Source organism: Sorex fumeus, unplaced genomic scaffold (genome assembly GCF_029834395.1).
Source record: "Sorex fumeus unplaced genomic scaffold, SorFum_2.1 ptg000044l, whole genome shotgun sequence".
In the NCBI taxonomy this organism is placed as follows: Eukaryota; Metazoa; Chordata; class Mammalia; order Eulipotyphla; family Soricidae; genus Sorex; species Sorex fumeus.
Window position 1 is genome coordinate 52,047,509 of NW_026606101.1, and position 27,107 is coordinate 52,074,615.

At 45.4% G+C, this 27,107-nt stretch overlaps 1 protein-coding gene across 2 annotated transcripts in view; it reads right to left on the bottom strand.

Moving 5' to 3' along the window:
• DGKG (diacylglycerol kinase gamma) overlaps positions 1-27,107 on the bottom strand; it is a 235,443-nt gene that overhangs the window by 35,733 nt on the left and 172,603 nt on the right. For both annotated transcript variants that reach the window (XM_056121394.1, XM_056121393.1), the window contains one exon: positions 13,749-13,926. In XM_056121394.1, coding sequence (XP_055977369.1) covers positions 13,749-13,926 — 178 coding nt within the window. The remainder of the gene's footprint in view (positions 1-13,748; positions 13,927-27,107) is intronic.

Genomic DNA, 27,107 nt, shown 5'->3' on the forward strand with positions numbered 1-27,107 from the left:
CACCAAATAAAGAGTGTTTGGAGGACCCTCCCAGGAGGAGAGATGCATGTTGAAAGTAGACTATAGACTGAACATGTTTGCCACTCAATGCCTCTTTTGCAGACCACAACACCCAAAAGGAGAGAGAGAACAAAAGGGAATGCCCTACCACAGAGGCAGGGTGGGATGGGGGGATGGGGGTGGGAGGGACATTATCCATGGTGGTGGAAAATGGTCACTGGTGGAGGGATGGGTATTTGATCATTGTATAATCGAAACCCAAGCACAAAAAATTGTAAATCTACAACTGTACCTCATGGTGTTTCACTAATAAAAATAAAAAAAAACCATTATCTTTCTATTTTCAAAAGTTAATTTACAAACTGGGTAACAGGACAAAATTTTTTTCGGAATTCACTTTTGTTACTTCTTTGAGCTAGAGCTCGGGTCCCTCATTTCTTCTTCCATTCACTACCTTTTCAAATAATTTTCTGCTTCCAGTATACGCACATATTCCATCTTGTCCATTTATCCATCCGTCCACTACTGATTGATCAGTTCCGCAGTGCTGGGGAACTGGGTTAAGTGCCTCAGGACCTTTTTCGTATTTCATATACTCTTCTCATGCTTTATCTCTGCCACTCCATGGTGTTTGCCTGTATGACTGTTTTAACATGACTCTTCTACATAAATTTCTTAGGTGCAGACTGTTAACTATTAGAAGGCGGATCATATTACACCAATGCCTATATCTTCTATGCAGTACTTTGAGCACTGTAGGCACAAAGGCAGATCTGAGTCCAGGCTCTATTGTGTATTGTCTAGGTGTTCCTGGGTCAGTCACTTAACCCCATTAGCCTCAGTGTCCTCAGCTACACAATGCATTAGAGAATTAAATATGCAAAAGGATTGACCCAGAGATAAGTGCTCAGTAAATCAGCCCAATTCATATTCATCGATTAATTAAGAAGATGAAACACTTCTTACACAAATTAGAAACAAATCAAGAACCATACTCAGACTGAGCAGGATGTAGCCAGCAAGCACTTTGACTATGCCTTGGGTCTTCAGAGACACCTAATGCTGAACAGCTGAAGAACGGCTGCAGGGAACACTGGCTGCTGGCGGGGCCAAGAAGGGGCAAGCCTCAGGAGATACCTAATGTGTCTGGGATTGCCAAAGAGCCCTTTGAGAACTTTCTTGTGCAGGTGAAAAGTGAAGGGTTCCTTGGCTCGGCTCTGTGGTTCGATTTTGAGATGCAAACCTCCAAAGGCAGGAATGAAGTCAGAGTTAATTTCTTTGGAGAAGGCTGAGCCTATCTCTTTAGGGTTAGGCTTATTTCTTGGGAGATAGGCACAAGTCTATCTCTCCTCTGTAGACACAGTCGCCTCCAGGGACACATTTCTATCTTGCTAGACAGTGCTGGGGTCATGGAAATGGGAGGGGGATGCGGTGGGGAAGGAGATAAAGTCAAAGGTGTAATCCTCTTGATTCCTAAGTATGCAAAGGAAGATGGCTTTTGTGAATTTCCGGTTAGGTCATGACCAGCCAGAAGTGGGGTAATGGGGGTAGGGGTGGGATGGTATGTGTAAAAAGAATTCCATATTTGAAGCCCTGGCACCTGGGTTCATGTCCCAGATCCACTCACTCATTTCTGTAACCTTGGACAGGTCAGTTAACCTCTGTGTGCTTCACTCCTCTCTTCTCACCGAGACAAGCTCACAATCACAATCATCCTGTTGTTCATCGATTGCCTCGAGCATGCACCAGTAACGTCTCCTTTGTCCTAGCCCTGAGATTCTAAAAAGTGCCACATTCAAGGCTCTTTCAGGGTTAGGAGAATGAGACCCATCCTTGTTACTGGTATTTGGCATATTGGGTACACCGCGGGGAGTTTGCCAGACTCTGCTGTGTGGGCCGCATCTACCAGTACTTCTGCTCTTCTCTCTTTGAGGTCTTTCTTGATCGCATCTGTGCACTGCTTTGCGAGCTCGGACGTTAGCTTGCGGTTGCCTGAGGCATGCGCCAAACCACGCTGGCGAATTAGCTCAAGAGTTTTCGAAGACAGGCGTTTTTTTGTGTCTATCTCTCTCCTGGCGTTCCTCGTACATTCATGGAGGTGCTGAACCAGTCGATCGTATTCCTCGTCAATGTTGTCAACAATGGCATCTTCCCATGTTGCCGCAATAGTGCCAAAGAGTTCCCAGTTGAAGCTGGGAAAAGTATTCGTTACGCCCGCCTGTCCTTCACCAACTACAAGACCAAGATGACTGCTCTCCGACGTCCTGATGGATCCATCACATCCTCCAGAATGGCAATGGAGAAGATTATCCATGACTTCTACTCAAATCTCTTCGATAGCCATGTCCACTTGCCGACATACCAAATTCCACAGGATGGATATGTCATTCCCAACGTTCTCCCTTCCGAAATCCGACACGCCATTTCGTCGGTAAAGAAACAAACAGCACCCGGCCCAGACAAGGTCAGACCTGAACACCTGAAGAGCCTGCCGTCAGTACTCATCAATACACTGGCTTGGCTCTTCACTCGCTACCTGTCTGAATGCAAGGTTCCGTCCCAATGGAAAACCAGCAAGACCGTACTACTGTTCAAGAAGGGAGACATCCATGACTTTGGCAACTATCGCCCTATCTGCCTATTGTCTGTCATCTACAAGTTGTTCACTTGAGTCATCCTAAATAGGATTGGCAGAACACTAGATGAAGGACAACCATGCGAGCAAGCCGGGTTCCGCAAAGGATTCAGCACCATCGACCATATCCACACAATAACCAAACTCATTGAGGTTTCTTGGGAGTTCAAGATGCCGCTCTGTCTAACGTTCATTGATTTAAAGAAGGCCTTTGATTCTGTTGAGACGGAAGCGGTCATTGAAGCCCTAGTCAATCAAGGCATTCAAGCCCAATACATCAAGATCCTCCGTGAGCTGTATTGCGGATTCACTACCAGGATCTCACGATTCTACAAAGAAGTGATCGTTGATGTCAAGAGAGGGGTGCGGCAGGGTGATACCATTTCACCCAAACTCTTCAGTGCCACCCTCGAGAATATCATACGACGACTGGAATGGGAAGGAATGGGAGTGAAGATAGATGGTCGGCAACTACACCACCTCCACTTTGCTGATGACATTGTTTTAATAACACCAAACATCAGCCAAGCAGCACAAATGCTGGCCGACTTTGACCGTGAGTGTGGAAAGGTAGGACTACAGCTGAATCTTACGAAGACAATGTTTATGAGAAACAGCCTCGTTCCTGATGCCCCATTCGCTCTCAACGGAACGACCATCTCCGAATGCAACAGCTATGTGTACCTAGGTCGAGAGGTCAACATGAGAAATGACCTGGCACCCGAGCTGCCCAGGAGGAAGAGAGCGGCTTGGAACGCCTTCAAGAACGTCGAAGAAATAGCTAAGAGGATGAAGAACCTCCGGCTCCGGGCACATCTCTTTGATTCCACTGTTCTTCCTGCATTAACATATGCCTCAGAGACCTGGGCCCTACGCAAACAAGATGAGAAGGCTATTCAGGTCTCCCAAAGAAGAATAGAAAGAGCTATGCTTGGAATATCACGTTTCACTCAAATGAGAGAAAGAATCCGGAGTTCTGACATCCGTCGACGATCAAGAATCAGGGACGCTGTCTCATTTGCCAAGGTGTCGAAAATCAGATGGGCTGGTCACGTAATGAGTTTTAAAGACGACCGCTGGACTAGAGCTGTTACTGACTGGATTCCACAGGATGTCAAAAGACCGCGTGGCCGCCCACCTACCAGATGGTCAGACTTCTTCGTGAAGATCATGAACGATCGGTTTGAGGCTCTTCATGTTCCCAGAGTGAACAGATGCCTTTGGGCTACACTAACACGCGACAGGGACAAATGGAGACGTTACTGGCGCCCGCTCGAGCAAATCGATGACTAACGGGAAGTTAAGTGATTAAGTGATTAAGTGCTGTGTGGGCAGTTTACATTCGGTAGCCTGCCAAGTTGTCCAAAGCAAGAATGAGATAATAAGATGTCGCATTCGCGACCATGCGCTTCCAGGAGCTGGGTTTTATAGTCTCTGGGTCTTGGCTGTTGATGGGATTACACGGTGGCGGGGGGGGGGGGGGGGGGGGGGGGGGGCTGGGAGGGGCAGTTGGTGGGTGTGACCCCTGCCTACTGGAAGATCTGGAGGATCTGGGTGGAGGATGCTCAGCCCCGATCCGAGCAGGTTTGGAAATCTCTCTAGAGCAAAGCTTCTCAAACTTCAATAGTCTGCCCCTGGGGTCTTGTGCAAATGCAGATCCATCTCCAGCAGGGCTGGCTAGGACTGTGAATTTCTACCACACTCCCAGCTGGTACCAGTGTTGGGGTTCTGGCAGCATGAGGTTCTCATGTTGGGAATCAGCCAACATGGCCCGAGGGCCAACTTCAGTGGCTGCTTGCTTGGGAAATAAAACTGTATGGGAACAGCCCAACCCACCAGTTTACGCACTATCTGTGTCTTATTTAGAGCCAAGTGGACAATGTGGAGTAGTTTCATCAGAGACTTCATGGCCTACAAAGTCTCACAGTTATTTCCCGGGGACTTTGTCAAGTTCTGCTCTAGTGGACAAGGGCAGGCCTATGTGTGCATTTTAGTCTGGCTTTGACCAAACTACTTCACTGATTTTCACTCTCCAAATCGAGAGAACTAAATGGTCTGTAATTTTTTTTTTTGTTGGTGGTGTGTGTGTGTGTATGTGTGTGTGTGTGTGTGTGTGTGTGTGTGTGTGAGTGCGCGCGCGTGCATGCGCGCTTAGGCCACAACCAGTGGTGCTCAGTGCTTACTCCTGGCTCTGTGCTCAGGGATCACTCCTGGCAGACGTGGGGGACCATAAGGAGAGCCGGGGATTGAGTCTGGGTTGGGTGCATGCAAGGTAACCTGCTGTACTATCACTCCGGCTTCTAAATGGTATGTAAAGTTCTAAGAGAATTTTTGGAAGAAAAGTATCATCCAGAAAGCATCAGAATGTCTACAGAAACAGCTGTGTCATCTTCATTTGGAAGCTGCAAACACATACCTGGTCACACCTGCTGAGTCCCAGCCCTGCTTGATGCTACAGGCACCTGACACAGACACAGGCTGCCTGGGGGTGGGGGGTGGGGAGGAGCAGAAGGGGAGGCAGGGGTTTGGAGGGGGCTCTGGTTCAGGCTGATCTTTACATCAGCATCACTCACACATACCCTTTCCTATTTGCTGAGGGACCAAGTCAAACACCTTTCCCAAAGGCATAGGTCCACGTGCCCCTCTGTGGTTGCTCTCCATGCAGTAATAGTAACTAGCTGTTTTGTGGTCTCAGAGACTAAGCAAGGTACAGAGACAGCTGGAACCCCCTGAGGCGCTCACAGCTGGGTGAGTGACATGCCACCTAAATAAATAACTAAAGGTGGGGCCAGAGTGATTGTACAGTGGATAGGGTGTGGCCAACCTGGGTTCGATCCTTGGCATCCCATATGGTCCCCCAAGCACTGCCAGGAATACTTCCTGAGTGTAGAGCCAGGAGTAACCCCTGAGCATTGGCCAGGTGTGACCAAAGAAAGAAAAAAAAAATTAAGGGAGTGTTCCATGAGCCATCTGTGGTGGTGCCAAACCAAGGCAGGGCAGCAAATAAGAGGAAGAAGGGTAAAGACTGGGAAGGTAATGCCTACTTTGGGGCATGCTGACAAGGGAGAGGGGCTCTTAGAGGACTGAATGGCAACACTGTGATTTCCTGTCAAAAGTTATTTCTCTCTTGGAGGGCTGCAATCACATGGATGATTTACACATGGTCAAGGCTACTCCCAGTGCCAAGTATATCCCAGTGGATCCCTCTCACAACCCCCCCCTGGGTCCTTTAGGGGTCACTCACCTTGCTCTATCTCAGCCCTTATGAGAGATTGGGACCAGGGTGATCTCTCTGAAACACATTCTTAAGGAATATTTCTATTTGCTCTCAACACAAAATCTTTTTTTTTTCTTTTTGGACACATCCGGCAATGCACAGGGGTTACTCTGGCTCATGCACTCAGGAATCACTCCTGGTGGTCCTCGGGAACCATACGGGATGCTGGGAATTGAACTGGGGTTGGCCGCATGCAAGGCAAATACCCTACCGCTGTGCTATCACTCCAGGCCCTCAACACGAATTCTTAGCAGTAATTGGTCAACATTTTAGGACTGTCTTTCTGGTCAGGTTTCTACCAAGGGTGAAGACTGTGAACCCTGGACAGCTTCTGAGGCCAACTGGCCACTTTCTGTGAGAATGTCATACAAGCGGAAAGAGAGCCCAGACAAATAAAGTGTGTGCTCACAATTATTTTGGTTTTTTTTCCATGAATGTTCTTACTTCCCAACTAGGAGTGCCGATCTGAGAGGCAGCTGGATCAAATTCCGTTCCCTGGCTTTTGGGATTCAGAGCATGGTCCATCTGCCTGGTGGGACCCACGTGAATGTAGCATAGAAGCAGACTGAACCATAGGTGTTCCCAAAAAAGGCAGTCAATTGACCTGGAAGTAGGAGAATTTTCCCTGCGCAGGAACTTGGCAGCTGGGCAGCAGATCTGATGACAGCTAATATTTGCCAGTGAGTGTCTACTCAGCTGATTTGAGTATCAAGCTAGTGTGTGCGTGTGTGTGTATGGGTGGGGGGGGTGGCTTGTGAGCCTTACACTGTTTGTTTGTCCATTCTGAGGTGTTGAGTAACCAAGCAGCTCTATGTCTTTGCAGCAATCATGCTCTCTAATTGTATGCCTGTCTACAAATGCTTCGAGACTAGTCTCTCCCATTTTGTAGGTGTTATAGGAACTTTGTTTTTGTACCCTGACTGGCACTTGGTAGGTGTTTGGTACATGCTGAATAACTAACCAAAAAATTCACTCTTGGGAAAGTCACTCAGTGTCCTTCCACCAACAGTGTCTAGTGTGCTGCCTTTGTGATTCCAGGAATCATAAAAATTAGGTCCTACTACAAGCCTGGGGGAAATTTTTGTCTTCTCTGTTTAGATGACCCCATGCGCATCCAAGGCTAAGAAATCATGGAGAGAATGCTGCTTTTGTGTCAGATAAACAGAGAGTGCGGTGACCCAGCCTGAAGAATGTTGCTGGCACCAAACTGAAGGTGGGATTGGGGCAGAGTGGAGGCTCAATGGGGGATGGAGAAAGTCCGCAGGAAGGTTCTGCGTTTGTATCTCAGATGGGGCCAGAGAAAAACAATGGCAGAATTTCTTTCAGAAGGGAGCTTCTTCTCCTAGCTGATGGAGATGATCTTGGTGCTATGCACTTGGATTTTCAATACTTGGCACCAACTATGCTCTCCTTGACTCACTGAGCCGACAGCTCCAGCAGAACCAACACACTTAAGCAGGGTGCCAGCAAGTAATCCTGAAATTAGAGGATAAGAGTCACAGGTGGTTGAAAGTTTTAATCTTGACCCAGTACCTGAAACAGAAGGGAGTGAATTTCTAACTTTAGCTCCTTTCTTACTCTAGGCTAAATTCTGGCCATGTTCCACTTATCACTTGACAATAATTCTGATTGATCAAGTGCTTGCCATTTCCAGGTACTCTACTAAGAGAGGATGGTCTGCTACATGGGTGATCTTGAGCTTTCAAAAGACTGAGTGCTGAGAGAGAAAGACTAGAATTGTTTCCAGTTGGAAAGAGTTGAAATGGAGTCTTGGAACAGTATAAGGCACCAAGGGTGGTAGTGAGAACACATGGGTCTTTGAACATTGTGTTTGATGTTTAGACTCTTACTTTAGATTAACTTTACCAGAGTCTTCTAAGTTATAGAGGTTTAATCACTTATTTGAAGACAATTGCCCTATCTTACTTGTTAAGTAACTTTCTATGGCTTCATGAAACGAAGTTCTCAGATTTATACATATGCTTATAAAATGTTTTACCCCTAAGATTTTTCACGAAGTTCCTATTCTGCCCAGTTCCACAGTAGGCTGCTCCCCGAGCTGTATGAACAAAGGCAAGATTCCTTTTCTCTCTCATGCTCCTTACAACCAATGTCCCTGGAAAACAATGTGAGATTTTATGGGAATTCAAAGATGAAAAATACATAATCCCTACTTTCCAGGTATGGCAGGAGGACTATATGCAAATCTAGATGCCTCTCATAGAGAATAACCCCGAATCAGCATATTGTTAGACAGAGGACAAATTACGAATTCAGAGGCTGGGTTCACTGTTAGAGGGGTCCCTTACAGGCTCCAGGAGGAAGATAATCTTGAGAAGGAGTAGAATTTCAATAAGTTGTGCATACAGTTTTTTCTTAGATTGGCTCATAAATAGTTTCATTTTTTTTGAGGGACTTGCCATACACATAGTAGCTCCTCAAATTTTCCCGTTGGACCCTAGCTACTTGGGTCTAGGCTAGGAATCATAGAGTTACTTCTAATGCCAACACTAGACATAAGTTGTATAAATCTTACTCTTTTTCTAGGTCTCTGAGCTCCCTTCCCCCACTATGAAACAAGGAAATGGAAAGAAGTAGGCAGAACTTTACTTGGGGCTTTTGGTTAGAATTATGTTAAATTAATAGATGCAAAATTATTTGCAAGTCAAAACAAAATATAAACACAAGATTATCTCACTACTATCATGTGATAGAAATGAAAAAGAACCAAATGCTTACATGTGATAACAAATTTTTTGTAACAAATTTTTATTTTGGGATTAACTACCCTGGGTAGAGTGGTACTCAGAGCAACTGAGCAAGCACTCACTGGCAAATGCATCCAGGCCAAACACCCACCCTCAATCCTTAAACCGAGAAGGTCTGAGAAAGGTGACTGTAGGTACAAGTCTCCTTTGAAGGTGGATGTTTAAAGTACTAGGACCTGGGAATATATCCCAGAGAGGCAAAAAAGTATAGTCGAAGTGACATCTGCACTTGCGTGTTCATTGTAGCACTGTTTACAATAGCTAGAATCTGGAAAAAACCTGAGTGCCCGAGAACAGATGACTGGTCAAAGAAACTTTGGTACATCTACACAATGGAGTACTATGTAGCTGTTAGGAAAGATGAAGTCATGAAATTTACATACAAGTGGTACCACATGGAAAGTATCATGCTAAGCGAAATGAGTCAGAAAGAAAGGGACAGACATAGAAAGATTGCATTCATCTGGGGAACATAAAGTAACAAAATAGGAGGCTAACACCCAAGAATAGCCGAGATAAGTATCAGGAGGTTCACTCCATTGCTTGGAGGCCAGCCGCACATGCTAGGGGAAAATGCAGCTCAGATAGAGAAGGGAGCACCAAATAAAGGGTGTTGAGAGGATCCTCCCAGGATGGGAGATGCGTGCTGAGAGTAGACTATAGACTGAACATGACTGCCACTCAATAACGATTTTGCAAACCACAGCACCCAAAAGGAGAGAGAGAACAAAAGGGAATGCCCTACCACAGAGGCAGGAGGGGATGGGGGGTGGGGGATGAGGGGTGGGAAGGATACTGGGATCAGTGGTGGTGGAGAATGGGCACTGGTGGAGGGATGGGCGTTCGATCATTGTATAACTGAAATCCAAGCACAAAAATTTGTAAGTCTACAACTGTACCTCATGGTGTTTCACTAATAAAATGAAGCACTGTCCTCCCGTTATTCATCGATTTGCTCGAGTGGGCCCAGTAACATCTCCATTGTGAGACTCGTTGTTACTGTGTTTGGCATATCAAATACTTCACGGGGAGCTTGCCAGGCTTTGCTGTGCAGGCGAGATACTCTCGGTAACTTGCCAGGCTCTCCAAGAGGGGCGGAGGAATCGAACCCAGCACGGCTACCCAGCTGCGCGCAAAGCAAACGCCCTACCTCTGTGCTATCGCTCCAGTCCCCTCACTAATAAAATTTTTTTAAAAAAATAAAGTACTAGGACAAAGGCTGGGCTGAAGGATGGAAGTTTTTTTTTCTTTCTTGTAGATGGCAATGTTAAAGATAAGAACTTCACATAAGGAATTTCATACAAAAGAATTGAAGGTGAAGTAAAAATTTAAAAAGGTAATGTTAGATATTGTTTTCCCAGCACTTTCACATTTTCACCTTCCTATAAAGTTAGACATTATTCTGTTCATTCCTCAGATGAGGGAAGATGAGTCACTTCCCAAGTTTGTAAACTAGAAAGTGTACAGTTGAACTTAAAAACCCAGGGCATTCACTGCAAGCCTGGGAACTTTTTCCTGTGTCCCTTATCACTTTTTTTTATCAGTGATTTTGTAGTGCTCCTTTCATGTTGATGGTGAAGTCTCCTTGTATTTCCTTTCCTTAGGGGAAAGGCTGGTCCTACTTTGACAGTAATGCTTTCGCTTGCTATTTCTTCTTGAATTTCCTGCAATAACCTCCTTCCCTCCCATTATTCCCTCCTCACTTCTTCCTCACCTCCAACCAAGTGAAATACCAAGGAATAAAGAATCCCAATAGATGAAGAGTTGACAAAGAGAGATCTCTGCTTCCTCAGCCACAGGCCCATCAAACGTGAGAAAAAAAACATATTGGAAGAAGGAAAATGTTACCATTGTGGTCCAAGAAAAAAATCCACCAATACCCAGCACGACTAGGTACTGTGTGTGTGTGAGGGGGGGAAGGCAAATTTGGATCACACCTGGTAGTACTCAGGGATCACTCCTGGTGATGCTCCAGGGACCATATGTGATGTTGGGGATCACCCTGGCGCTGGCACCATACAAAGCAAGCACCTTAATCCATGTATTATCTCTCCAGTCCTGTGTCCTAATTTTGTAGGACCACAAGGAACCTATATGATTGCTGAACTTCCCTATTTACAGAAGATGAAAAACCAAATCCCAAGAAGATGAAAGAACTTAAACACATTAGTGAGAGGTGGAGTCTAGATTAAAATCCAGGTCTCTGAATTAGGGTCAATGCTCTTCCACTAACGTCGTTTTCCATTTTTGCTTTTTCTCCATCAACATCTCAGTTTAAAGGGGCTCATGGTGCTTTCGAAAGGGAAAGTTTAGTGTTGGTGTCTCTAGAAAGCCCAGAGCCCCCACTCTGATCAGTTCATGTCCTCATGTAAAGAACAGGAAGTAACATCATTTTTAGCTCTGCAAGCACATTCGAGGTTGGGAAAGGGGGATTTGGAGGAAGAAAGTTCAAATACATGATAATAAAAAACAAGCACCAGTCACATTTCTCTTGCTTGGACAAGGGGAAGATATACGCCCAGACATGCCAGGGGAAGCTGTAGTCTGCTCTTGAATTTTAAGCAGAACATGTCCTCAGCAAAAAACTTCCCCAGGTCGGGGAGGGGACCAGTTCAGTTGGGGCTGAATGCCAACGTGGGAGTTGAGGTCATCAGGGTGGGAAAGTTTGCAGGAACTTTCTATAACCTCCAATGCTTCTCCCACCCTCTGCTAGCACCCACAACTTCCCCCGCCAAGCAAGGAAGTAGGAACACATTATTATTCAATTTAATAATTTATAAAAATGGAAAAGTTTACTGTGTGAAATACAGGGAACTTTAAAGGACAACGGAGAAATAATAATTTCTGAGTCTTCTTCTAAAGAACAGAGGTACTCAAAAGACAGGTTGACCTTACCTTGGAATATAACAATTTGATGATCTAGTAAATGGCTTCGCTAGTAAACAGTAAGCAAGTAAACTCGCTCTTTGAAGCGCGCCCAAGTTTTATTTCCTTCTCCTGGCAGGACCACACTGAACCTTAGCACTAACAGCTTGGGTGATCAAAGAACAGAGCCAGATTCAGGAACACCTGTCTATATCAAGGGTTCTCAAACCCAGCAATCCACTGGAGTTGTCTAGAGAGATCATTACAAATTTAGATTCTCAGAAAGTGTTCCAGAGACTGATTAGACAGATCTAGGCTGCGGCCCAGAAATCTTCATTTTCAAGGAGCATGCTTGGTTTGAGAACCAATGATCTGGTTCAGCCTTATTCATTCAACTATCAGTGTTTTTCTCATACAAGAGGATGTGTGTGTGTGTGGGGGGGGGAGGGGTGTGGGTGGTGTGATGTGTGTGTGTTGTGTTTTATTTTTTAAAAAATCTTTTTTTGGTGTACAGGGCTTACTCCTGACCTTGCACTCAGGGTTCATTCCTGGCAGGTCTCAGGGGATAAATATATGGTGCCAAGAATCTAACCTAGGTCAGCTACATACAAGGGAAGCACATTAACCCCTGTAATATCTCCCTGGTTTTACAGCAAAGAAAATGGAAGCACTCAAAAGTAGCAGGACTTGGACTCGATTCCAGTTTTTTGGCTCCTGCTGTGGTATCTTTGTTGATCCTGTACACTTGGTTATTCTCCCCCAAATTCCCAGTTCTTTGAGAAGACTTGAGAATCATTAGACACCTTTATTCATTCACAGAGAAATCAGAGCTGCTGGAAACATTCAGTTCTACTTGGTTCATGGTAAAAATGATTGGCAAAGGGTAGTAGAGAAGGCTGTTTAAAGGCACTCTTACACTGTGTCCTTAAACTGTCTTAAGCTGTGTTGGATTAAAGGGGAAAGGCCCAACTGGTGGCCTGTAAGTCATGCCATTCAGATGTCCCAGGCTAAAAGAATAGGCCATTCCTAGAAGAATCTGCTGTGTTAGAGGAGAACACAGTGGTAGATGAAGAGAGAGTGAAGAGAGTGAAGACTGAGTAGCAGAAAATGAAATCTTGGAGGAAATGGGAGGCCAGACCATCCGCGGTTCTTATCCAGATCACATCTAAGTCTTTTGACTTTTTCTCTGAGCCACTGCAGTATGTTGAGTAGAGAAGTGGCATAATCTAACATTTCTCTAAAGGTGCTCTGATACAGCGATGACAAAAGACTGTGTGGGGCAGGGGTAGAAATACGGACTCTGGTGGGGAGGACTGTGGTACTCTAGGAACAGAAAGTGACTCAGACCATGGTGGCAGGAATACAGGGGTAAAAAATGTTGGGTCTTGGATGTTTTTTTTTAAAGCACAACTAACAGATTTCTTGATGGATCGGATGGGAGACGTGAGAAAAAGGAAGAGTCAAGGATGGTGCCAAATGTTCTGGCTTGAGCAACTGGCAGGTTGGAGTTATTATCAACGGAGACAAAGAAGGCTGTGGGTGGAGAGGTTTGGGGGAAGGACATCAGGTTCAGTTTTGGACCTGCTGAGTCATTGGCATTCACATGGTACTTAAATAAAGTCTCACCACTGGATGAGATCATTAAGAGGGTGAGTAGAAACAGAAATGAATGAGGACTCTGCTTGGGGAAACCCCCCTCAACATTTGGGGGTTAGAGAAAAGATGAGGAATCAGCAAAAGAGTTTGAGAAAGAGGAACTAGTGGGGCAGGAGGAAAACCAGGAATGTGTAGAGTCTTAGAAGTCCAGTGAAAAGTTTTCAGAAAGAAGGAGTCATCAATTGGGTGAAATGTTTCTGGTAGGTTAATTGAGATCAAGGTTGAGAACTGACTGTTGCACTTACTTTATGGAGGACACTGGTAACCCTGAAAGCACTTAATGCCTGGAGTCCCATGGTTTATCTGCTGGCTATCAGTTAGATCTTATGGATAATTTCCTCTTTTCAATTAATATATAAGCTTTTTTTTCCATTAGGGATGATGAATTGGTATATCCCCAGAGCTCTTGGTCCTTGTCAGGCTATCAGGTCTGTCAGGTCTTCTAGACCCTGCTGTAGAGACACCTATACAGTTTTCTACGAGACCCATGAGTATCACATTCAGTCGGGACACTGATCTACAGCTGTTATTTTCTTGGTTGGCTTACCTTGGACACAGAATTTCAGTTCCTTGGGATCAGTGACAACCTTCCTGCTTTCCCGAATCACAGTTCTGTTCTTCTTGGTTTCTCCCCAGAGGTTGGTGCCACCATACATGCTGGGAATGTTGAGAATGGCAATGCCTTCAAGGAATATATTGCTCAAGTCCACGCCAACCCCATCACACTGGTGGGCAGAGAGAAAGATTATTAGTTATTATCCTCAGTACAGCCTAATCCAGGGTATATGTGATGGGTTGGGTGAGGGGGTGGGAGCTCTTATAAAAGAGGTGGCGGGCCTTCAGCCATCTGTTGGCCTCTGTTAGAAGCCGAATTTTGGGGAAAGTTGCTCTGGCCTAATGTTTCAGCCACTGCAGGAAGATGGGAGAGATCCAATCTGGTCAAATGAGTAAAGAATACATAAGCCTCTAAGAGCCCTCTACAGGTCTAGAATGGTTTCCCAAAATGGATGATACTATCACCACAGGGAGGTTGGAATGATAAGGGGAAGGTGCGTGTGCGTGTGGGGTCAGTAGTATTGTGGTCTACTACTGGGGACACTTTCTATTTATTCACTTAAGATAGATTTCCAAGGGGGTACTATAATTTTTTCTTCTGAAAAGGAGATGATAGGCTAAATAAGCTGTGGAATCTCTAATCTAGAATGTCTTTAAGGGATGAACCAAAAGACAGATACAAGATTGTGATCCAGTCCAATATCATTATCATCAATTCTTCCCTTTCTTAACCATCATGAATTTTGGTGGGACATTGCATTCAAAATCTTACAATAGTAGATTCTCAACAAATGAGAGAAAAGTTTTATTTTTGCTGCCTTATTTCATCCCTTTTGGGAGAAGTACAAGAAGAAGATTTGGATGGCTTTCAGGATTTGCCTGTCTCCCGTATCTGTATCATAAGTGCAATTTTGGCATATGTGCTTGCTGAGAGCGCAGAATTTCCTTATCCAATCTCTACCACCCACATTTGCACCAAGAACAAAAGGCCAGAAGGCTTGAATTTGTCTGTCTCATCTATCTATTAAGTCGGCCCACTTTGGCATAATGCTTACCAACACAGCAAGAAATATATTCCTAGCTTTTCTCCTTGTTCTTCAAGGTTGTAGGTAGTTTACTTCATTTACAGAAGGAAAAAGCTTGACTCAGGGAGGTGAGCTAAGTCAACAGATAAATAACAGAGAAGGGATTGGAACTTGGGGAACTAACTGCAAAGCCCATGTCCTATATCACGTTTACCGTGAGACAGGAAAAATCAAAGCACCAAACAAAAATCCACTCATTTCAAGGCCATTCATCACCTAGTTATCAGCCAGGCTTCCCTATTCTGAACTTGTGTAGGTATATTGTTGATTCTATTACGTAGATGTACTGCTTTACACTGATATCAAGTAATTGCATCCGGTTTTCAACCCAAACCTCCTCTAGTCCATCCAGTTTATTTCAAGCTTTATATTATGGTTTTATCACTTGGAGAACAAGTCATTAATATTCGTACATAAAGGACAAACGAAGGGAGTGGAACCTTCTCCTTGGGTAGCCCTCGCCTCAGTTAATGCACAGCAAACATTGTACATTAACCACTCTCAGCGGGTGAGAGGTTATTCAGGTTGCAGCTTCTTTATTGGCTGTTTCCAGCCCATTTTCTATAATAGTGTGGATTCACAAGACCTAGAGGTAAGAGGGAACTAAGAGAACATGCCCATCTTTCACCAATGAGGTCCAGCAAATTAAAGGCATTTGTTGTGGTCACCCAGCTTAATGGTGATTAGTGGACTCCAGGCCTTTGTACTCCAATCCTGTTTTATGTTCTTTTCACAAAAACATAATATACTGGACTAAGATCAAATAACATTTCCTAAATAATCACCACAGCCTCTATCAGCAAAGAAGAGAACACATGCTTAGTGACTAATATCTATAAAGAGCAAATACTTTATTAATATTTATTCCAGAATCTTGCCAATGCTGGGTATGTAGTGTATTTGTCTTTGTTTCCCAGAACATATTCCCCACCTTCCATTGTTTAAAAAAAAAAAAGAAAAAATTCATTTGTTTGGGGCTGGAGCGATAGTACAGTGGATAGGGCATTTGCCTTGCATGCGTCCAACCCGGGTTCGATTCCCAACATCCCATATGGTCCCCTGAGCACCTCCAGGAGTAATTCCTGAGTGCAAAGCCAGGATAACCTCTGTGCATTGCTGGGTGTGACCCAAAAAGAAAAAACAGAGTATTTATCTGTTTGCCTCGCACTAGATGGGATCATCTCTGTCATCTAGGTTTGTCAAAAATAGCCCTTGAATGATATCTGTAGGTTTGTCCAGCAAAGTGACACTTCAAATGTGTGCATTGTCTAGCACCAGTTAGATCCCTACCTGAAACCCTGGTACCTACATTTATTATCTGGTCATCTATATTTTCAGTCTGTAAACTTTCCAGAAAAGAGAAAACTATTCAGGAAAGGCCAAGTCCTAGCATACGACACATGCCTGGCTTTGAGATTGCCAGACGCCAGATTTACAGGTCCAAGCTGCCTTTGTATATTCACAGCTGGTTACAAGCCCATCTCCTGCCTTTGTGTATCTATCCTGACATCCCCTGAAAGCAGTTTAGGTACCAGCTCTGTGATAAGTCTCATGGAAAAAAAATATATCTTGTTAACCTTCCTTCCTTTCTCTTTTCAATAGGATTATTGAATTGGTTGAAATTTATTTGAAAGATGTTCCTTCCTTAAAGGAACATCTTAAACCTTAAAGATTTAGGCTAAAATCTCACTGTTGAGACTATTCTCTTGTCCAGAGCCTCTAAAAGGAGCTGTGCTTGCCACGATGCCTGGCATCTTCTCGTATCTGAATCACCTCCTGGCCAACACAGTTCCTCTTGCTTGTGGTTACTTCTAGGTCACCTCAACACACTCGTGGTTAAACACAATCCCTCTCCCTTTGGAGCGGTCATAAAATAATATTAGCAGCTCACACAGCGTGAGATCCTCCCTCCCCCATATTCTCTTGCGGTTCTCAGACAAGCGCAGTGAGGGAGGTCTGAGCGCCTAGGGACTAAGGAGCTGGATGGTGGCCCTGTGACCTGCCACCACCTGACAAACTGACAGAATAGCAGGCACACCCAAGCACTAAGCAGAGCTCCCTCCTACTCTGGAGATGAGAGCCTTTGAGGCAAAGGGAACTTTTGCTGATGCTACACTTAGAAAATTAAGCTTCCAGCTGTTGTTTGAATAATTGAAATCTTCCACCACTACTTTATCTTATAGAGTACTTAGAGCAGTGTGTGGCACAGCAGTGCAGGATCTTAGGATCGTTATAGCTTGACTTTGCACCAGCTTGGTTGGGCAGTGGTGGGGGGGGGGAGGGGGAGGGAAGTCAGCCACCATCACTGGATCATCCTTGGCAGAGTATTCCGCAAATATCACCTTTCTTCCCTCCTGCACTTTCCTCCATCTTCAGTCAGAACCAGCTAGGATGTCTGCCAGCTATACCCTTTTTTTTTTTTTTTTTTTGCTTTTTGGGTCACACCCAGCGAAGCACAGGGGTTATTCCTGGTTCTGCACTCAGGAATTACCCCTGGCGGTGTTCAGGGGACCATATGGGATGCTGGGAATCAAACCCCGGTCGGCCGCGTGCAAGGCGAACGCCCTACCCGCTGGGCTATTGCTCCAGCCCCTGGGAACTATACTCTCGGTAAGCTCTTCACCTCTCTGGAAGCACAGTTCTCACCCTTCACTCTAATCAACCATCCTACCTTCTGGCATGATCTCATCACCTAGGCCAAGGAGGGAAAAATGGAATCTCTAAAATCTCACTGTGGAGATTATTCTCTTGTCCAGAGCGTTGGGGGGAGGAGGAGGGGGAGAGCCTGACCACAGCGGGAGGCCGGATGTAGACGTCCCCAGCCTGGGGACTCAGCGATTTGAAAATAAGGAGTGTCTTGCAAAGAGCATGCCTGGGCTTCCAGACAGAGAGATACGGGTTTATACTTGGCTCTGTCACTTGCCTTTGTCACTGCGTGATCCTTAAATTCCCTGAGCCTCAACCTGTCACCAGTAACACTGGAGGTGGAGGCAGAGCATCTTCAGGAGTCTGGTCTCTCTGGAAGGCAAGAAGCATTCCAGGAACTGCCCTGCATTCTGAACCCCGTTTCCTCCGTCCTTGGGCCAGGAGCCTTATTTGGGCCCAACAATCACATCCCCTCGACCCGCCCTGCCTCTGGGGGTATTTCAAAGGTCCGTAAGCTTCACCCCGTCAGCGAGACCCGTTCTGCGCGGTTCTGGGCCTGGCTGGACCAACCCTGATTTCCTTCAGAATACCGGGTTCGCTAAGGTCTCCGGAGAGTTGGGGAGTCGGTATTTGGGCCGCTCCAGGGCTGAGCAAAAGGCTCCAAACGTTCCATGACGTCACCCGCCCCTCCCCCGGCTCCAGCGAGGCCTGCGAGGGAGGGGGAGGGCTGGAGGCCTGGAGGAGTGGGGGGTGCAGGGAGGCGGTCCCAGTGCACACCTTGAGCTCCCCCACCCCTCCCCCGCCTTCGGCAGCGCTGCGCTGGGAACCAGATTATTTCTCTAACCCGGCCGCGCCCCATGGAGCACGAGCGCGCGCACGGCCGATGCGGGTACCCAGGATGCGCGCGAGCACCGGGTGAGGGGGATGCGGGGCCCCCACGTTAGCCCCGAGGCGGCGCCAACCCGCAGACCGGAGACAGAGCCCGGAGTCTGGTTCCCTTCTGCGCCTGGACGCTGGGTTGGTCCCTATAGGCACAGGGAGGGGGCACAGGGCTCGGGACCACCTCCCCCTTCCCAGCCCGAAAATGTATCTGTGCAGATGAAACGCACTCGGCAATTAGTATTCCTCCTGTACCTGCCCCCCACCGACTTGTCTCTCGGATTCCCTCAAATGTCTGTCAATCGGGGTAGAACGGGGCCCCTACAAATAATTTTTTTTTAAATATTGTAAATGGTTGTGATTGTGTGAGTCGTTCAACACAAGTTTTCCTTATCTCCCTGACCCTTTCTCTATATATTCTCCTTGTCTTTACTATTACAAAAAAAAAAAAAAACTTTGCCTAAGTGACATATTTGTTTAATGTTGCTGTTACAAGTACAACCATTACTATTGATAATAAAAGACTAAAAGGAGAGAGAGGAGGAGGAAGAGGAGGTGGAGGAAGAGGAAGAGGAAGAGTCCCAGTGCCCGGCCAGCCTCCTCCAGCCTCCTGGGTCTGGTGACCTGGAAAAGGCCGGGATGTGAACCGGCTCCCTTCTGGGCTTTCATTTCAGCTCTGTCAGTCCTATTTCTGAAGGCCTCTGAGAAGGAGATCCCATAATTTATGTGATGACCTGTTTCAATTTTTAGCAACTAGGAAATTCTCCCTTCTTCTAACCTTGATTTGCGACGCAGGGAATTACGTCGATTTTTCTCTTGGTTAGAGTGCAGACTGTGTTTTTCTCCTGCCATGGCTCAATTTCTGCTCCCTGGAAGAATTTCTCTCCTCCAAGCTGTAATCCCCAGGGCTGGGGGTTGCATTCCCACAGTTTAGATGTGTCTTTTTTGGGGGGCGGTGGTGGTGGGGGATGGTTCCTTTCCACTTTTCTTGATTATTCTATCTTGATGAATCCTTCTTGGTTACAGTAGTTTTTCAAGCATTTCACACCATTACTATGGGCCATTTTTTTTTACTAGCATTTCAAATATACAGGAAAGTAGAAAGGTGAATAAATTTCATTGTTCCCTGAATTTCGGCTTCAGTCCTGAGCAATTCACAGCCTGTTGTATTCCAACTCTATCCCAATTCATTCAACATCTATAGCCAAACCCTTTTACAAAGGATCCTTGATATTCTGTCATTTCATCTATACATATTAAAAAAGTTAAAAGACTTTTAAAAACAAAAGCATCCCAACAATATTATTATTCTTTAAAAAGTAACCTTTTTAAAGATATCTAACCAGAACGTTAGATATCAACAAGCATTCATTCCTTGTTCATATTCTCTCTCTTTTTCTCTTACTCTCTCTTCTCTCTCTCTCTTTCTCTCTCTCTCTCTCTGTCTGTCTGTCTCTGTCTCTCCCCCCTCTCTCTCCCCCACCCCCTCTCTCTGCCGGGGGAGGGAGGAACACACTTGGTGGTGATACTCAGGGGGGCTATTCCTGGACTCTGTTCTCAGGAATGACCCCTGGTGGTGCTCAGGGAATCAAATGAGGTGCTGATGGAACAATCCCTGGTCAACCTATGTAAGGCAAGTGGCTCTCCTGTAATAAATATCTCTCTGACCCTAATAGTTCATGTTTTCTTACTAGCCTCATTTAAAAAAATTAATTTTTTTCTAAAGGTTTACTGACTGAATTTGGCTTTGAGATGTCTCTTAGGTTCCTTTTAACTATAACTTCCCTGTCCTTTCTTGCTCGAATTTTAAGATATATTGAAGGAAATGATTCCATTGTTACATTTTCCCAGGTGATCCAGATGCAATTATTTAATGGCCCACATTTGGAGAGGGAAGGCCTTAGTTCTTCTCAAAGTTTTAATTTTGCTGATTACATCTTCGATGTATTTTTTTTGTTTTTGCTTTTGCAGTTTGTCCAAACTTTTGCAGTTTGGACAAACTGGCAGGCTACCGAATGTAACCTGCCCACATGGCAGAGTCTGGCAAACTCCCCGTGGCGTACCCAATATGCCAAATACCAGTAACAATGAAGGGTCTCATTCTCCTAACTCTGAAAGAGCCTTGAATATGGCACTTTTTTTTTTTCAAATCTCAGGGCTAGGACGAAGGAGAGAAGGAGACGTTACCGGGGCCTGCTCGAGGCAATTGATGAATAACAGGATGGTTGTGATTGTGACTGTGATTGCTTTTGCAGTGCTGATTGAACCCAGGGCCCATTCTCTAGGCCCCTTCTCTAACGCTAAACCACATCCCTAATCCTGAGGTGTCCTTCAAGCATATTCCCAGTCTCACTCTTGAATTTTCACTAAGTTGGTCCCTTCCCTACACATCTAGAGGCTTGGTTAGATCCTGGGTTGACTCTTTAGTAAGATCAAGGGGGCTGTGGTTTTCCTACTGCATTTCTTAGGGGGTACATAGTTTAGCATCTTTTTTTTCTTTTTGGGTCACACCCGGTGATGCTCAGGGATAACTCCTGTCTCTGCACTCAGGAATTACTCCTGGCAGTGCTCATGGAACCATATGCAATGCCAAGGATCAAACCTTGGATCAGCCGCATGCAAGGCAAACAAATGCCCTACCCACTGTGCTATCTCTTTGGCCCAGTTTGGTATCTTTTTTGCTATATTTTAGATTGGTCAGTGGATTCTGGTGTTATTAACATGATTTTTCCCCCCTATATAAAGTCCTTAGTTGGTAGATAATGATCCTTGTTTTTATTTCAAAGTTCCCTAGTGGCAGGATACTCTTGACAGCATCTTTCTTGTGCTTTATCCCGAAATCATTCTACATGCTCTTTTTTTTTTTTCTGTGAATACTTCCCCTCCACTCTCCAAAAAAGGATCTTTCTCCTTTCTCTTTTGCATTTATGGTCTCATGGAACAACCATCAAAAGTCTTGAAAGGTGATTCTCTCCAATCACTTCATTTTATAGATGAAAGGTTAAAGAGGTGAAAAAGAATGGTCCAAATGTCACACTCATCATGGTAAGCTGATCTGGAATTAGGTCTTCGGTGAGTTGGATTGGCAACCAAAAGGTCATGAGTGATTTTGCAAAGAGGCATTTAGCTGCTGAATTAGGGCCAAAGCACAGAATGTTAACATGGTAAAGCCGGATGGGACACAGAGATCACTCCTAATTACCAAGAAGTGAACAATGAAGCCTAGAGTTGGTAAATGATGTTCTTTAATTGCAGAGCAAGAGCAAAGACTGAACTAAGGTGATCACGGGCAGTACTGTGGGAACAGAATCAAGAATAACCACCCAATTTGGAATCTGAAGAGGAAAGACAGAATCTAGAAGGATCATGAGGTTGAAGAAAAAAATTGTCACGAATGTCTGAGGCAGAGATTCAGTGACTACTTGTAGGAAGCATGCGTAGAGAGACAAGAAAGTTGGCAATGCCTAGAATGAAAAATAGATGGAGTAGAAGGGAAGGAGCAGAAAGTATTGGTGGGATGCTAATCTGGGCATGACACTGGAGTCCCTTCCTTTCCCAGTGGGCGAGGAAAGTGGATGTCAAGGTGGCTCCATTGAAGAGGGAAGGAGAGAAATTCTGAATAATGTCTAGGGAAAATATTATTTCTGTTACAGTGGGAAGAAAGAGAGAGACCTATTAAAGAGGTATAGGACATCTGCACATATACCTCTACACATCTGTACATAGGGCTACTGATGGGTGGGGAGGCAGGTAGACAGAAGAGGAGAGTGGCCTGAAATCTCAGATATACACTCAAGGACAGAGGGGGCAGATGACATACACTAAACCAAGATGTTTCCTCTTTTCCTGAGTGAAGGAGATGCTGAAAGGACCAATATGCCACCATAAAGTTAATAGTACACCACCCTTACATGCGCCCTGTACATGCTGGGGATGGGTGCTTATTTACAGTAGAATCACTTCTGCTTGGTAGGTAGGAGGGAGAGTCCACTGGTGACTGGAGTGAATTTTAGGTTATAGGGAAACCTCAGCTCTGATCCAAAGTCCCCTTTATTTTGGAAAGAGAAGAGTCAGTGACAGAGAAGAGGGTTGGCTGTCTCCAACCCTGGATGACTTTCATTCACTCATCAAGAATGATGCTCCCCCGTCCTAGAACCTGGGGATGGAGCAGAAATGGAAGATAGTCAGTTCTTGTCCTCAAGATACTCACAGAAAATCAATGCTAGAGGCTGGTGTGCTGCTGGTGTTCAACATCAGAATCTTAGGTTGGGGGGGGGGGGTGGTAAAGGAAGAGAAGCAGCAGCTCCCTGGTGTAAATACACCCACGTTGCCAATTTCAAGCTACTAATGTGACATCATCAAAAGCAGAGTTGGGAAGAGATGAGACAGCCAGCAAGTTGGTTCCAAGCATACCACAGGGAAGGAAGTGGGTATCTGCATATCTGCAGGGCCTATGGCCAGGAGACAGAAATCTACTGGGCTGGAAAGAAAAGCAGCCAGGACAAACAGTGTCTGTATTTCCTAGAGAATTAGAGGGAGTGTCAAGAATCTGATGTGTATCCCAGGGGAAGAAAAGGTGATAAACTGAGTGGTGTTGACATGTGATGACAGCATTATTGAAGAGACAGCCCATTGTTATCGATATCACAAAAGGAAAACGGGCCTGGTCTATTGATTAATCTTATAGGACAGCGGTTTGCTCTGCATTCCAAAGGGTTGCTTTACTTCATTTGAAGAGCTGACTTCTGTTATATGCAGTTCCATCCCAATGCCAATACACAAATGTTAAACGATGACGTCAATAGATATTATTTATTGTCTACCTATTATGAATTATTCAGTTCATAGGTGTTCCATCTAATATAGCCCTGCAGTGTTGGTGTTTGTAATGTATTTATAGGTGAGGTGACACTGACTCAGTGAAACCCAGGATAAGTTCCTTCCAACCTTATCCCAGTTCATGGTAGTTTCCACGAGCCTGTAGGTGTCTGGCATGAGATGTAAACCACGTGACCAGGAAGATGGTTCAGTTTACGGAGCCTGATGCCTCTTAGTCTGGTACCTATGAAATGCCTTTTGTCTCGGTACAAAGGATTCAAATCTTTATTTGAAAGAGGACCATCTATAAAAAACCATCTATTAAAAAAAAGAGTGATCAGGAGAGTCACGGGTCTATATGTCGACTCATACAAGGGCGTGGGAGGTTTAGCTCAGTGAAGATCAATAGCAGACATGAAATATAGATCTTCAGCCCTAGGAATGAGTGAGAACACTTTTCCCTGTGTCTCCAGAGGGTGGAAATAGCACCAGTGGAAGGGCAATTCAGTCATGCACTCCCCATGCACTCGCTGTGCCTCTCTCCTTTCCAAGCGCTGTGCTAAGTGCCCTCAGGGGAATGCCTACAAGTGATGAATGGGACCTAGGTCTTTGTTTGACATGAGGAATAATTCTGGAAAGTCAGAGCTCTCCAGCAATATAACAGGCTTCTTGAAAAACAGTGATCTGGGGCTGGAGAGATAGCACAGCGGGTAGGGCGTTTGCCTTGCAAGCGGCCGACCTGGGTTTTATTCCCAGCATCCCATATGATCCCCTGAGCACCGCCAGGAGTAACTCCAGAGTGCAGAGCCAGGAGTAATCCCTGTGCATCGCCAGGTGTGACCCAAAAAGCAAAAAAAAAAAAAAAAGAAAAGAAAAACAGTGATCTCCTTAACTATGTCAGGAGGAGCCAGTGATGGGATGTGTCCTTTCTCAGTTCCCTGTAGCTTTGCTTTAGAAGGCCAGAGTTCTGTACTGAAAAGTGTCATCCCGACCCCCCCTTGACTCCCCCCACCCCATCCCCCACGGGCTTTGCCCACCAGCTGAATGCGCTGCACTTTTTGACAATGGGCCATTGCGGGCGAGTTAGACTGGAGAGTGGCTGCCATCTGGGACAGGGATGAGGGGGTCCTGGCGGGTTTGTGTGGGCTCAAGGAATGAGGCATTGAAGCCATGTACACACAACCTGTTTAAGAAACATCCCATGGGTAGAAAATGTTTTCTTCCTCTTCAGCCCTCGTCTGTTGCCATGCCAAGCGGGCACAATGGTGCCTTTGAGAGGGGCAGCTGGAAGGGGGTGTTGGCAGGGAGGCTGGAAGTAGAACGTTGCAGCTGGGGATGGGGGGAAACTCAATTCATTTCCAGGAGTGAGCCTGGGTGCCAGTTTCCAAAACAGAACTGCTGTTTCTCAGAGCTCGTGGTGGTGGGTTGCCCCAGAGTTGGACAGAGGGTAAAATCATTTCCTATCCGCGGCCCCACCCTCCCCGAGTTGAAAAATCCGGGAGTGTTCAGGCATTCCTGCTCTGGATGCAGATTCATAGGCTTTTCTGCCTGTCCCCAGAGTTCAGGACCACAGGGTGGATGGGGATGCCCGAGGAGGGGGGCCTGCCTGCTGACAGAGCAAGAGTGCGGGCCTGAGGGCCAGGCTGGGCTCAGGGGTAAGTCGGTTTCCAGGATGCGAGACAGGGGTCAGGATAGAGACCCTCGCTTCTGCTGTTCAGGGTCACTTCCTCTGACACCATACCCACCCAGCACCTTTGCTGACATATGGGCTCTGCCCACTCACTGTCTTCACTTTCTTTGGTGGGAAAGAGGTGGGAGAACTCTGGCATTTCCTGTGCTGGCTTCACAGTTGTCCAGACCCTCTGCCTCTTTCAAAGGTCCCAGAACCAGCTCAGAGATGTGTGGGAGGTCTGCCCACTCTCCGAACCATTAGGAGAAGACCTGGGTGCCAAACTGCCAGCTTTGCCACTGTCCCCTTGGTGGTACAGATGGAACTCAAAGGGGCCCTTCCATTCTGGTGGCTTTCAACAAAAAGAGGTATGGCTTGAGGCTTGCTGAATGGTAATTTGTCTTGGTGTTCTCACTAATTATGGGATTTTCCACACTTTGGTTCAATTTTACAATCAATAAATTGCTATTCATTTCTGGCATTCTGCAAGGCCTAGGGATACAGAATGGATAAAATAGTCCTTGCCTCAGACAGCAGACTGCTTAAAAGACATGCCAAGTCCCTAATGGGAGCCCTGCTGCTAATTAAGTAGACACATGTGTCTATTAGTTGTAACAGCATTAGGTGGAAAGCAGAGAGTACGTGCAGAGGCCAGCTCCTCTGGGGCTTTGGGGGAGGCAGGTGGGCCTGGGAGGGCAGGTTTGAAATGACTCTGCACTGGGAGTACTTACACATCTTTATGAGACTTTGTTTCCTTGTGTAAATAATTGGAATAATACAGACCATGCTGAGATGTTAACAGGATTAAATAAAACAATGTATGTACAATCTGCTTAAGAACATCCCCTGGGCAGAAAACATTTTCTTCCTCTTCAACCCTCCTCTTGTCGCTATGCCAGGAGGGTACAATGGTACCAGTTCAGAGCTTGCTGCACAGAAAGTGTAGAAGTGCCTGCTGTTGTTAATAATGAGTTCATCCTAAACGGATCTAAGTCTGTATCTACGAATAACATGGGTGTGTGACTGTGGCGTTTCGCTAACCCTTGCTAGATGAGAGGTCCTCCATAAAAGAGTCAGTTATTCTGCTTTTTCAATTTCTCTTCTATAGAAGGTTTGGACAGACAAGTCTATGGTTTCACTGAATAAGATGCAAATATAAAGACCTCCCTACTCTGTCTACAAGACTTATCTGTATCTGTTATTCTTCATCTGTAAAGGGAAAAAATAATTTGGTTCTTGGGGGCTGGAGCGATGGCACTGCGGGTAGGGTGTTTGCCTTGTATGCAGCCAACCCGGGTTCAATTCCCAGCATCCCATATGGTTGCCCGAGCACCACCAGGAGTGATTCCTGAGTGCAGAACCAGGAGTAACCCCTAAGCATCGCTAGGTGTGACCCAAAAAGCAACAACAAAACAACAACAAATTTAAAAATTATAACTGCCAGGTGGGGCCCAAAGTCTCCCCACAAATAATAAAAATTAAAACAGAAATTTAAAAAATTTTTGGTTCTCTTCCTCAAGAGCCCTGAGTCCCCTGAATGTGGAGATGAAGACTAGGAATTCTTTGCAGAGTGTGCAAAATAATGGCATACTTTAGAATTATTAATTCCAGAGAATTAATGTATTAATTCTATGATGAAAAATGTATTTTCCCACAATACCTCATAGTAACACCTTCCCCCAAACCAAACCAAACCAAACCAAACCAAACCAAACCAAACCAAACCAAAAAAAACATGACTTAAAGTGCTTGAGGTTATTGCTTGGGGAAGTTATTTTTTTACTAAGAAATGTAGGTGGTAGAGAAGGTACGTTTGCCGGGGCAGAGGTTAGTCCAGAGAATCTTTCAGGAATCTGTCATGAGAGTGTCTTCTAACCTGATGCACTGAGTCATGTGACCCCAATCTGGGTTTCCTGATTCTTCCTTGGAACTGTCTAGTCAATATGCTGCTTATCTCCTTGATGTGAAAAGAATTAGTCCTTACAAGTTACTCCAAAGTCCTTGGAAGACAAAGTTTATATAGCCAGGAATCTGAAGACAAAGAAAATCAAAGCAATTCACCAAGAACAAAGGAAATGGAAAAGAACAGGAAAATAAAAGCATATGGATGATTGAAGAAAAAAAAACCCTAACAAATCAGAGTGCACATTCGCAGAAAATAAAAAAGAGGGTCACTGCAGAGAGATAAAAAGTTATATGTCAGAAACTGCAAGCAGACAATGGGATTGCATGAGAGAACATTAACAGAAAGTGT